The sequence below is a fragment of the Pelobates fuscus genome, chromosome 6 (genome assembly GCF_036172605.1).
Source record: "Pelobates fuscus isolate aPelFus1 chromosome 6, aPelFus1.pri, whole genome shotgun sequence".
Lineage (NCBI taxonomy): Eukaryota > Metazoa > Chordata > Amphibia > Anura > Pelobatidae > Pelobates > Pelobates fuscus.
The window spans coordinates 56,410,780-56,424,720 of NC_086322.1; the positions used below are offsets into that span (position 1 = coordinate 56,410,780).

Here is a 13,941-nt window from a genome sequence, read left to right on the forward strand (position 1 = left end):
TGCATTGTAGGTGTCATCAGTAATGCAAGTGGTGTCAACTGTACTCCCCTTTGCACACCCTGTCTAAATTTCTTCCCTCTTAGTGTTGGAAGGTATAGTAGTGCATCACATTGCCAATATCTCACTATCCAATGCTTCTATAACTAATACTTCTATAACTAATACTTATATAACTAATACCTCTATAACCAATGTCTCTGTAACTAATACTGCTATAACTAATACCTCTATGGCCAATGTCTCTATAAGCAATACATCTATAACTAATACTTATATAACCAATACTTATATAACGAATACTTATATAACCAATACTTCTATAACTAATACTTCTATAACTAATACTTATATAACCAATACTTCTATAACTAATACTTATATAACCAATACTTCTATAACTAATACTTATATAACCAATACTTCTATAACTAATACTTCTGTTACAAATACCTTTAATAACCAATACCTCTATAAATAATACTTTTGTAATCAATACCTTAATAACCAGTTCCTCTATTGCAAATAATTCTATAACCATTACTTCTATACTCAATGCCTTTAAAATCAATACTTCTACAATACCTCTGTGACTAATACTTCTATAACTAATACCTTTATCATCAGTACATGTATAGCCAATACTTCTATAACTAATACCTCTATAACCAGTACCTCTGTAACTAATACCTCTTAACCAATACTTATACAACTAATACTTCTGTAACCAGTACCTGCAAAATCAGTATCTCTATAACCAGTGCTTCTATACCAATACTTTTACAACTAATATCTCTGTAATCAATGCTTTTATAACAAATACATGTATAATCAATCAATCTATAACCAATATCTCTATAACCAATGATTTTATACCAGTGCCTTTATAACCAATAGATATATCACCAATAGTTCTAGAACCAATAACTTTGTAACCAAAACTTAAATAAACAATAACTTTATAACCAATGTTTCAATAACCAATACTTCTATAACCAATACTTCTATAATCAATACCTCTATAAATATTTTCATTTGGTTCGATCTTGATTTAGGAGTCAGGACATTAGAGAATTAAGAATTGTTCCAAACTTAGTAACTTCCCTTAGGCTAAAAAAAATTCCAAGTAAGTGTAAAAGCAGCTGCACAATTTCTCTTAATAATCACATTAAATTTTTAATACATTTGTTAGTTCTTTTCTGGGGCTAAATTTTGCTCGATTGCAAAAAAATATGTTTTGTCATCTTTGCTGATACATGTCCTTTCTATAGGAGTCTATAGCGAAGACATACGGTGTAGGTTTTATTTAGGACACTCCATACATCCGTAAAAGCAAGGCTAAACATGTCATGTCCTCTGCTACTAGACATGTCTAACAATTACTGAAAACACGACAAACCTTGTAACTCAACAATGGACAAGATAACACCCTCGGTCAACTAGTCCCCAATTCCTACCATATGGATGGAATGCATACTCCCATTCTCACACATGTTGATATCATATTAATTTCATTTATAAAACATAATGCCAAGAGTTTATAAAAATTAGCCTTTCCATAGTGTAACAGATGGAAATAACTTTTTACCTTTATATTTGCAATTTGGCTAGCACAATGTGATTAACAGAAAACCCTAGACCTCACCGTACTAGCGATGTACCAGTCTTATTGTCCCAAGAGAGCTTTTGGTTAGGAAAATGGAAACCCACTACAAATTTTATTTGAGTCTCAAAATGGATTGCAGTGTTCTTTAGGTTATTAGAAGATAACATATACACGTTCCTCCTCTCCCAGGTTCTAGGCCGTTTCTCTGAGGGAGGACCATGGGTTGCAGAAATTCCAGATTAATGAGGGTCAAACAATGTATGCCAAAACAAGTTTAAAAATATATTTACTGTACTATATTTGTGTACTCTGATCTCTTTGTAACCAGGTCAGGACATCAGGCAACGCCAGACAATTCAATTATATATATTTCATACATAATGCCACCCCTAACCACACAAAAAACAAAAACCATAAAAAACATCTAAAATCACTTCCAGACTTTGAGTGAATTGCCCTTCATTGAGCTTACAATATACAATTTGTCAAGCTCTTTTTGACAGCTTTTCTGATAAGGTCTGTTAATAAATATCACTGAACCTCATAAATGTATCTACACTATTTGGTTAACTAATGCTATTAGAAACATATTAAATAAAAAATATGTCATTTTTGTTTCAGAGATGGGATCCCTTATTGTGAAATGGATTACCATGCTAAGTATGGCATTAAATGCGACCACTGTGAACAGTTCATCACAGGCAGAGTGCTGGAGGTAAACATCGAACATATTTTATTTCTCTTTATTGTACGATTAAAAGTATTTGAGTAAATTAAAAATGGAAACGTATCAATAATTGTTTACATCTATTTAAAAAAAAAAATTATTATAAGGTTATCTATTAAACCATCCTTGGGAGAAAAATGCTGAAATAAAGTTTTCGTAATATTTTTTGTCTTAACGTGCCATTTTTACACTCTTAATGTTAATTAAACATTTATTTGCAGTGAGGTTTTAATGTACTTCCAGAATTAAAGCATAGATTGCCAAGTTATAAAAATAATTTCAGTCTGTTTCTTTTGCCTAAATTTTGTGAGTTACTTTCAGGTCACCTCAACTTGCCTGGCCAAGAATGATGGGACTTTTAGTGCACATCATTAAAAAATCCCTTAACTTTTTTTGCACATCCTAAACGATGTGGGGTACAATTCGAAGCACAGGCAGGATTCACCTGACTGAGAATGATGGAGCTATGATCCACATTATATTGGGTGATTGTGTACCCTCTAGCTCTGGTGGATTGCACTTATTTTATATTATAGATCATTGAGATCTTTGGACTGCAACTTCCAACATCATTCATCAGTCTTTGAATAAAAGTAACCAAATATGAATAAATACAATTCATCTCACATAATTGTCAGGTGAATTCAAGATGATCTATTTTGATCTATTTTTGTCTAAATACTCACTGTCCACATTTGTCAGTTATTGACATTGATTCTGCATTAGTAAGAAGGCAAATGAGGGCCTGGCCATTTGGCCTGAGGGACCTTAATTTTTCCGCTTAATTTAAACCGCTTGATAACCACGCAACCAATAGACAATCCCGACAGCGTCATAGCACCATAAACACTACAATGGGTTGTAGTGTTTCTGTTTCTTAGGGTGTTTCTTTATCCTTAATATGGATACTGGGACGGGGTACCTTATGCATTACATTAAAAAAAAAACCCATAAATAATCTCTAATTATATATGTGGACACTGGGGCTTGATCGCACCCTTGCTTTAGTTATGGACCCCTGCAGTATGAGCTGTAAAGAGGGCACTGTGTTATGACCATAGTGCATTAACAATAGAACTCTAATGACAATCAGTGTGTATACAATTTGTATGGAGCTATTTTACATGGATACCAATTGACAAAAGACGAGTTGTAATACTTCAAAAGTAATAAACGCAGGTAACACTCCAATAATAAGGATGATATATTTATTGATAGGTGAACCACCCCATAGAAAGTGCGACGTTTCGGCTCAGTGGAGCCCTAATCACGCATCGAGATGTAATACTTATCAGACGTTCCATCTATTCAGCTGGTTTTACCGCAGCTACCTTGTACAGAATCTGAGTAGTGCACGCATTGAGGTGATGGAGTAGTTCCAATTGGGTGCTCCAGAAATGGAGGGCAACCCAAAATCCATGCTGGCACATCAAAGAAGCTCAGGCACACCAAATATTCACCTAAAGTAGGCGGTCATTATTTAGGAACAGTGTACTGCAACTTTTTGGCAGTCCTGACAAAGTTTTCAAAAGCTCGATAGAGGGTCGAAACGTTGCTGTACACTGTTCAGAATAGGCTTCTTTGGAGTACATTAACTGCAGCTACAGTCACACCACCTCCGCAATCAATTCACAATCTAGAGTGAAAAACAAACTGTGCGGCAAGAGGAATTTATTTCTGCATCAAAGATGTTTTACAAATTGCATCAGAAGAACAGCATTATGTTAAACTGTTTTTTGGTCATTTGGAGATATATGCATAAGACATTGTAAAGGATAATGTCATATTAGAGAATTTCTCAAAATCTCTGCATTTCCCCCGATGAATTTGATTTTTTGCTGGAGCTAAGGAATGTTGGTATTACATTTTTAGGCTTTATTCACTAAACAGCCATTTGTAATGAATTCAAAATCAAGTTTTTAAACGTGAGCCCTGTTGATAAAATAGTTGGGCACTCTAATGCTCACACACAAAGCAAACAGCTGTTTAGTAGATATACCCCAAATAAAAACATGCATGCATTTAATTAGCCATATTTTCATTGGGAGTATATAAAAAAAACAGCTGGCAGAAGCTGCAGATCTCTTGTCGGTAGCGTTTGCAAGCCCTCCTTTTCTTCCCAAGCCCAGGCCCAGTCCGATTACATACTTCCCAATGCAGCTCAATGAGAAGTCTTTGCAAGGCAGGTGCTCTGAGCAATTGCTGCCTCTTGAGTTTAGCTCCTCTGAACCAACCAAACCAGGAAGTAACAGGACCAAATGTCTGTTGACAGCCAGGGGGGTGTAACTAGGTTAATCTATAAAAGTGCCAATTTATATTAAAATTTGCACTTTTTGTAAAATGAAAAAAGAGGGCACACTCTTCACACATAATGAACTTCATCAAACTAAAGTGCTATGGGAGTCGGTAGTGTCCCTTTAATAAATACATCTCTGTGTATGTGTTGTATCTCTGCTTTTTTTAATTACGTTAATGGCATCAAGTTTTTAAAGGGAAACTATAGTGCTGTGGTGCAGAAGTGGTGCAGAAGTGGTTGAACACCTCTCCTGTCACTTACCTGAGTCCAGAGCCCCGATGTCCCTTGGTGCTGGCTTGGGGTCTCCGCCTTCGCTCCTCCCCCTCTGATGTCAGCTGGCAAGGGCTGCAATGGCTGCATTTGCCTTGAGAACAGCCCCATAAAAAAAGCATTATACAATGCCTTCCTATGGGGTTTAGGGTGACGATGTATGTGCACATGCATAGTGTAAGCACGTCCACCATCAGTTAGTAGTCCCTCTAGTGGCTGTCTGGTAGACAGCCACTAGAGGTGGAGTTACCCCACAAAGCTAATTATTTCAGCTTATAAAATAAAACTGCAATAATTACCTTTCCAGGGTTAAGGGACCTGGGACACCGCACCCAGACCAATTCAATGATCTGTGGTCTGGGTGCCTGTAGTGTGCCTTTAAATGCTGCTAAACGTCCAGCAGTGCCATTACGATAAGAACACATTAAATAAAATAGAAAACAGGTACTGAAACACTATGGTTTAAATTAAGTGTTCTTTTTCTATATTTGTAAAGTATAATCAGAACACAGAATCATATTCCCATTAGCTAACGAGTAGGTAATTGGATTTTCACTCTTGATAAAATTTTAAAGAATGTTCATGAATATTTTGTTTCCATGTTGGTTGTTCTCCTGCAATCAGTAAGAGCACTGACTGAAAAAAACTTAAAAAAAAAAAGCAAAATGGAAAGTATGTGTGAATTCCCGTACACAGTAGGTGTGCCTGCACTCTTATCAAAGGTTGTGGGTGAAAGATGAGTGGAACTTTTTGTAAAGATAATATGAGTGTAACGGACCGTTTTGCTCACCAGAGGTTAAAAACCGTTTAGGCGATAATCCCCTTCCAGATAGACAAGCAGCTACTGCAATCACCAATCTCCCGAACTGCAAACTGCACGAAGTCACCAACTCCCGAATAGGAAACACACGAACACAGGAAGCAGCCGAACAGGAAAAACCATACGAAAGGTTTACACTCCTGGCAATCGGCATACAATCCAATTCCCCCCAAGAACGAGACGACACTTCGTTTTGAGGGTTAAGCAGAATCTCCCTGTCCTGGCACATACAGCCTCTTTTATTCCCAATCCACAACCACAGTACAGCCCACAGGGCTTTACAGAACAACCAATCAATCCGTACAATATACACAGACACTCCCACACAAAATCCTCCCCTCTCCCTGTGATAGGATTACTGAACACAATGGGTAATCTCATTATCACCTGTAGAGGAATACAGTTTTTACACAATATTTATAACTTCTAAAATATACACGTCACAAACATAAAACATACATTTTAATAATCAGCATGCGAGAAATAAACACATACCGTATATACTCGAGTATAAGTCGAGTTTTTCAGCACATTTTTTGTGCTGAAAAACCCCAACTCGACTTTTACTCGAGTTAATGTCTGTATTATGGCAACTTACATTGCCATAATACAGACCAGGACCGCCGGGCTCATTACAAGCCCGGCGGTCCTGCTGGGGGCTAGCAGAGAGCTCTTACTTACCTCTCCTGCAGCTCCTGTCAGCTCCCTTCTCTCACCTCTGGTCCGGTCAGCTCCTCTGTCAGCTCCCACTGTAAGTCTCGCGAGAGCCGCGAGAGACCGCGAGACTTACAGTGGGAGCTGACCAGGACCGGTGCTAGGATTTTTAGTTACACAGGCGAAGAGGCATTTTGGTGCCCCCCACCCTCGTTTAAAATAAGGTTCATACAAACACAGAAATAATCATACAGAGACATACAGACACAGACAGAGACATACATGCATATAAAGACATACATACAGAGGCATACCGTCATACAGACACATACATACATACATAGACATACAGAAACATACATACAGAGACATCCAGGCATACAGACACATACATACATACATACATAGACATACAGAAACATACATACAGAGACATCCAGGCATACAGACACATACATACATACAGAGACATACAGGCATACAAAGACATACACGCATACAGAGACATACCGTCATACAGACACATACATATATACAGGTATACAGAGACATACAGGCATACAGACACATACGTACAAAGACATACAGGCATACAGATACATACATTTGTACATACAGAGACATACAGGCATACAGACACATACATTTGTACATACAGAGACATACAGGCATACAGAAACATACAGACAAAGACATACAGGCATACAGAGACATACAGGCATACAGAAACATACATACAAAGCCATACAGGCATACAGAGGCCTACATACATACATACATACATACAGAGACATACACAATTACATACTTACATCAGTTCAATCTTGTCCCCTGGATGCATGCTGTCTGGCTCCTTGGAGTCCTGTCCTGCAGCCCAGCCCCATCACTGGCCGCCAGCCGCGCTGTGTGGTACACAGGGAGCAGGGATATGATGTCATTCATATTCTCGCCCCCTCCACACAGCCTGCGGCAGACACCAGGGTAGGTGCAGTGGCGTACACATGACCCATGGGGCCCCAGTTCGCAAATTGATCCGTGCTCCCCCCCCCCCTCTCGCGCTTACTTTGCGCGGGCCGGGGCCGCAACACATGGCGGCGGGCACCTGGTCGCAGGGGTTGCAGGGCCGTGACCCCTGCGACCGCGGTATGTACGCCAGTGCATGCAGATGCACACACACTTAAAGGACCACTACAGACACCCAGATCACATCAGCTCAATGAAGTGGTCTGGGTGTCAGGTCCCTCTAGTTTTAACCCTGCAGCTGAAAACATAGCAGTTTCAGAGAAACTGCTATGTTTCACCGAGGGTTAATCCAGCCTCTAGTGGATGTCTCACTGACAGCCACTAGAGGAGCTTCCGCTATTCTAAAACACTGAACGTCCATAGGAAAGCATTGAGTAATGCTTTCCTATGGGCGGTTTGAATGCGTGCACGGCAAGGGCATTCGGAGCTGAGAGGCGGAGGAATCCCCAGCGCCAAGGGAGAAAGGTAAGTGCTGAAGACACACACACACTCTCACGAACAGATGCATACACACCAGCTAACGGACACACATTTACTGACAGACACACTCAGCGACAGACAGACATACACACTCACTTACAAAACATACACTCTCACTGACAAACACACACTCACTAACAGACATCAAACAGACTCACTAATACACACACAAACACACTCAGTAAGAGACACACAGTAACACAATCACTGACACTCACTAGCAGACACACTCACTGACACTCACTAGCAGACACACTCACTGACACTCACTAGCAGACACACTCACTGACGCTCACTAGCAGACACACTCACTGACGCTCACTAGCAGACACACTCACTGACGCTCACTAGCAGACACACTCACTGACGCTCACTAGCAGACACACTCACTGACACTCACTAGCAGACACACTCACTGACGCTCACTAGCAGACACACACACTGACGCTCACTAGCAGACACACTCACTGACGCTCTCTAGCAGACACACTCACTGACGCTCACTAGCAGACACACTCACTGACACTCACTAGCAGACACACACACTGATGCTCACTAGCAGACACACACACTGACGCTCACTAGCAGACACACACACTGACGCTCACTAGCAGACACACACACTGACGCTCACTAGCAGACACACACACACACACTAACACTCACACTAACACATGTTTTTTTTTTTTAATTTAATCCCCCAGCCTCCTTACCTTTTTGGAGTGCTGAAGGGATTCCCTGGGGTCCAGTGGTGCTGCTGGGCTCCTGGGCTCCTTGGCTGGCTCCCTGGCTCCCTTGGTGGCTGGCTGGCTCCCTGGCTCCCTTGGTGGCTGGCTGGCTCCCTGGCTCCCTTGGTGGCTGGCTGGCTCCCTTGGTGGCTGGCTGGCTCCCTGGCTCCCTTGGTGGCTGGCTGGCTGGCTCCCGGGCGGGCGCGAGGGAGCACTCTCCCATGTGTGCTTCCTCTTCAGCTCCCTCGCGCACCGCGTAGGGATGCCGGCGCCGGAAGATGACGTCATCTTCCGGCTCCGGTATCAGTATACGGCGCGCGAGGGAGCTGAAGAGGAAGCACACATGGGAGAGTGCTCCCTCGCGCGCCCGCAGAACCGGGCGCTCGGCCACGCTACAACAGGTCGTCGGTTGGAGGGGAGCGCAGTGCGCTTCCCTCCTTCCGGTCAGCCTGATTTTGCGCCCCCAGGGCCGGTGCGCCCTAAGGCGGCCGCCTGGGCCGCCTTATGGTAGCGCCGGCCCTGGAGCTGACAGAGGAGCTGACCGAACCGGAGGTGAGAGAGGGGAGCTGACAGGAGCTGCTTGTGAAGGTAAGTAAGAGCTCTCTGCCAGCCCCCCTCCTACACAGACCATCCACTGGACCACCAGGGAATGAGAGCCCCCCTCCCTGGCCAGCTAACAAGCAGGGAGGGGGGACGAAAATATAATTAAATAATAAAAAAATAATAAAAAAAAAAAAAAAAACTAAAATATTTTTTTTTTCCTTTCACCCTGTCCTTTAAACTATCTGAATGTATTGCATTAGAGTTACACTCCAGATACCATAACCTCCACACTCAGCAGTGGCTATGGTGCCAGGAGTGCTATGTACTCTCCTAGGGTAAGCAATCAAACTGCCTTAAAGTGTTTGAGAGCTAACTTGGGATTCTCTGGGCGCTGGTCGAATCCTCCCATTAGCTCCACTGAACCAAGCCTTGCTGTGCAGGAGCTTCTGGGACACAAATGATGGAAACATTTCTATTTCACTATAGACCTACACACACACACACAAACACACAGTCATACAAACACACACTCTACATTATATACACACACTCATACAAACACACATACTGCATTATATACACACACACACACTGCATTATATACACACACACTCATACAAACAGACACCGCATTATATACACACACACACTCATACAAACAGACTGCATTATATACACACACACTCATACAAACACACACTGCATTATATACACACACACACACTCATACAGACACACACACACAATCTGAATTATATACAGACACGCACACACACTCTGCATTATATACACGCAGAGTGTGCGTATATAATGCAGAGTGTGTGTTTGTATGAGTGTGTGTGTATATAATTATAAAAATCACAGAATTTCATAGCCCCAAGTTTTACCCTCGACTTATCCACGAGGCATAGCATATTTCACAATTGTTGGTCACAAAACTGCACTCGACTTATACATGAGATCGACTTATACACGAGTATATACGGTACTCAAAAATCAGTGCAATCGGTTCAGGGGTTAAAAAGTTAGATTGAAGTCCTTTAGGACCGACCGCAAGCACATTTTCATGCCCAAAACAGTTCCATAGATTTGGGCTGTGCGGTCGGTCTATTTCAGGCTGAAAAATTCTCATTTGAACGAGCGTTCGAATCTTCGAACGGGACTTAGTCTCTGCGGCTGCAAAATCATTGTGGGAGAAGGTAAGGCTCAGCGGTGTTCGCGGAACTGTGTAGCCGATTTCAGTTCCATGAATTTGCCTACACATACCGCTGACCGCATGGAATGAACCAACATGGCCGCCGCCACCTGTTCGTTTTTCGAATGGCGGCCACTTCGACTACTTCGGCACTTCAACGGCATTCGAAGTGCCAATTTAAAAGTACAAACCCTTTCTCTGGGATTAAAGGGGCAGCAGCAGCACAGCAAAAATCTATTATGCCCAAATCTGCTATTCCAAGGGGCAAACCTCCCAGGGACTATAGTCACAGGGCAAGAGGCTGGCAAGCAGTCTTCTCCAGTGCACAGTGGCGAGGTTGGTTCCGCCACAATGAGTCTTAGTACCATTACATTCAACCCATTCAGGACTAACGATGGGACTGGACTGTCATATTAGCAAGACTGATGTTTTTATTAAATTGGTTAAGAAGGGTTTGGTAGTCCTGTAAAAAAAGAAAAAAATTGTCAATACGAGGATGCATTTACAGCAAAATAGATGCGGTAGCTTTGCAGAGCTGGGCTGAAGAGTAGAGAGTTAGTCGATATAAGAATTCCCTGTGGAAGAGCAAAAATGTAAAATGAGAGAGAAATTATTCAGAAATATTCATTTTGTTATATTTATACATTTTCAGTTGTACTATGGAAGTAAGGATAAATGTGGCATATTTAAAAAGACAGACTTTTCTTTTCCAAAAGTATTTAGCTTTTTACTTAACTCTATTACATCAAATGACCTGTAGTGATGGGGTTTTAATGGCAATATTTAATATATTCCTGTCACACATCTAGCACATTCACGAACCTAGTACACTTTCGAGGTGTGAAAGTAAGATTGGAAGGAGCAGGTTTGAAGAGTGGGCCAGCCAAGGAGAATCTTTGTATCACTGTCAGAGGTGCAGCCCTGCGGGCTAACCAATCAATCATTGGGTTCATTGTGCTGCTTTTAGGCTTGTCAAAACATTATAATGACCAATGACCCTGAACCCCTTCCATTCCCTTCCACAATATGAAGAAGCAAAGGATTATTAACCAATGGTGAATGATCCCTAGATTCCTAAGTGGATCGCCAATATCTGTTAGTGGGATGGGTCAGTTCAAAGAAGGGCTAGCAAGTCCCCGATCCCCTGTTTTATATTTCTAAATCATATCCTGTTTCAGTGATACTATAATACCCCACCCTCACAGTTATGGCACTACTCTTAGTTGTCATGGCATTGAACTGTCAACATTCCAAATCATCCCACCTCCTTGATATTCCCATAAATGTGTGGTTATCCACCCTGAGACTTGGAAAAAACTAAAAAATATATTAATTTAAGAATGGTGACAACGCAAATAGCAATCAGAAGTTACTGGGTCTGAGAGCTGTTTTGTTTTTGTTTGTTTTTGTTTTGTACAGGCATACTAGGCCAGTAAAATAAATGTGTTATACCATGGACTAAAGCAGTGCTCCTCAACCTTCTCATCAAGGCACACCTAACAGTCCAGGATTTAATGATTACCCGGGTGTGTCTAAGGTGTTTAAAAAAAAAAAAAAAATACTCTAAGGTAATTTTTTTTCTGAACACCCGGGCAATCCCTAAATTGTGTGACTGTTAGGTGTGCCTTGAGGAGGGGTTTGACGATCACTGGACTTACGATTTGATTTGTATTATACAGGTTTTAAGTCCCCAAATGGCCATCTGTTTTTCCTGTGTATTCCCTGTAAGGCAATTCAGATACAGCCTGGCTGGTATTTGACAACTATGTCACCCATTCATTGTAATTGTAATATAAACATTTTACACAATGTTGCTCATTCAGTTGACTGGACAAGATCCCAGTGGGAATGAAAAAAATCGATAAAACATAAAGGTTTCGATGTGTCAAACCACTGAACCAGCAGATATCGACACTAAAGCATGCACTGTATTCAGTTCCTTACTGTATAAAGTAATTGGTATTTTTATTTTGCTCTTTTAATCTTTGCACAAATGCCAAGTTTACAAATGAGCCCAATAACGGTAGTCATTTATCGCAAAATAGAACACATTATGCATTGTCAAAATAATATATATATATATACAGCTTTGGAAAAAAACAAGAGATCACTCCAATTATTTTCTTAAATCAGCATATCTACATGTATGGCAGTCATTCTGTTCCATTGTCTGTTTAATTACAACACGGGCACACCTCATTGTGCTTAATTAGGTCTTCATTAGTTGATCACTAGAACCAGATCTTCCCTCTTGCAATTGGGCCAGCAGGATGGCAAGCATAGTGCTGGTGGTGCCTCAAAAATAATTGGAATCAATAAATATTTATTGACCATGCCAAAAGAGGTGAAAATAAATATTTAAGAGAGAAAAAGGAGGGTTTGTTTTGGCTTTGCTGGCAGTGGGATACAGTGAGTCTGTCTTGGCCAGCCCTATTTCCAGACCTGAACCACACTGAAAAGCTCAGGAATGTGATCAAGAGGTAGAAGGATGGTTACAAGCCATCAAAAAGCTGAAGTGCATGACTTTTGTGCCTGGAGTGGCATAAAGTCACCCAACGACAATATCCTCTTGTTCATCTCTTACATTTGTTTCCTCTGTAGCTCTCTTCTCATACCCCCTTGCCTCACTTGTTCACCTCTTCTCTCCCCTCATTTCCTAATGTGTGTCCCTATTCTAATAACTCCCCAAGCACACACCAGAGGTTGCCCAGAGGCTTTGAGGTTGCAGGAGTAACTGCAGGCAGCCAGATGTAAAGGTGGTCACACAGGGACGTGATGCTGACTTTATCTCCATATGCTCTGCTGTCATTACTTCTGCTACCTACCAGGTAAAGAAGATCTGCCTCTTTGGATGCCTTGCTAGAAGGAGAAAATAAATTATTTTTCTCCTCCAAGCACATCATTAATTGATTCCTACTATACCACCAACAACCATGCCTCATTTCTGTATGAGAAGCAATATGATCATTTCAGGTGTTTAAGACACAAGCTGACTAAAATGATCTCTTGTATTATCAAATTAAATAAGGACCATAAAAGGCTGCTTTTCAAACTGGACAAATGTGATGTGAGGAAGCCAGTATTTTCATGGCTGGACAAGATAGCAATGAAAAAATGTCAAGTTCTCATAAGTTTATGAAAATGTTTAGAATTACATCACTGTAAATTCCAAGGCTCACTCTTAAAAATTGTAAGTTACATCAGTTATGTACTAACTCAACCCTGCCCTTACTTGTAGGAATTGTATTGAATTAGTTTTATGGTACTTGGTGTCATTCATAAATAGTGGTGGCTGGCGAAATTTTAACACAGTGGGACACCAGACTCCTCCCTTAGAATTTGACCACACTCTTTAACTCTTTCCATCTTCTAACCTGTGGCATCTGTCCGCTTTACCTTATGTACTCAACCTCTAATGGGATTCTCTTTTCAATACAGAGTTACCAATAGGTTGTGGTAACAAAAATCTCATTCTCTAAATCGCACATTTTTATGAAAGCTTAGTTATCCTGATCCCTACATGACACGTCTGTAGGACCATAATTATTACTAGAAAGTCGTAAGCCTCTTTGTTTTTTATTCGTCATTTCCAACTGCATTAT

The 13,941-nt window shown here is 41.0% G+C and overlaps 1 protein-coding gene across 1 annotated transcript in view; it reads left to right on the forward strand.

Annotated features, from left to right (window-relative positions):
* ABLIM2 (actin binding LIM protein family member 2) overlaps nt 1-13,941 on the forward strand; it is a 127,031-nt gene that overhangs the window by 38,028 nt on the left and 75,062 nt on the right. The window contains exon 6 of the mRNA XM_063457740.1: nt 2,225-2,318. Coding sequence (XP_063313810.1) covers nt 2,225-2,318 — 94 coding nt within the window. The remainder of the gene's footprint in view (nt 1-2,224; nt 2,319-13,941) is intronic.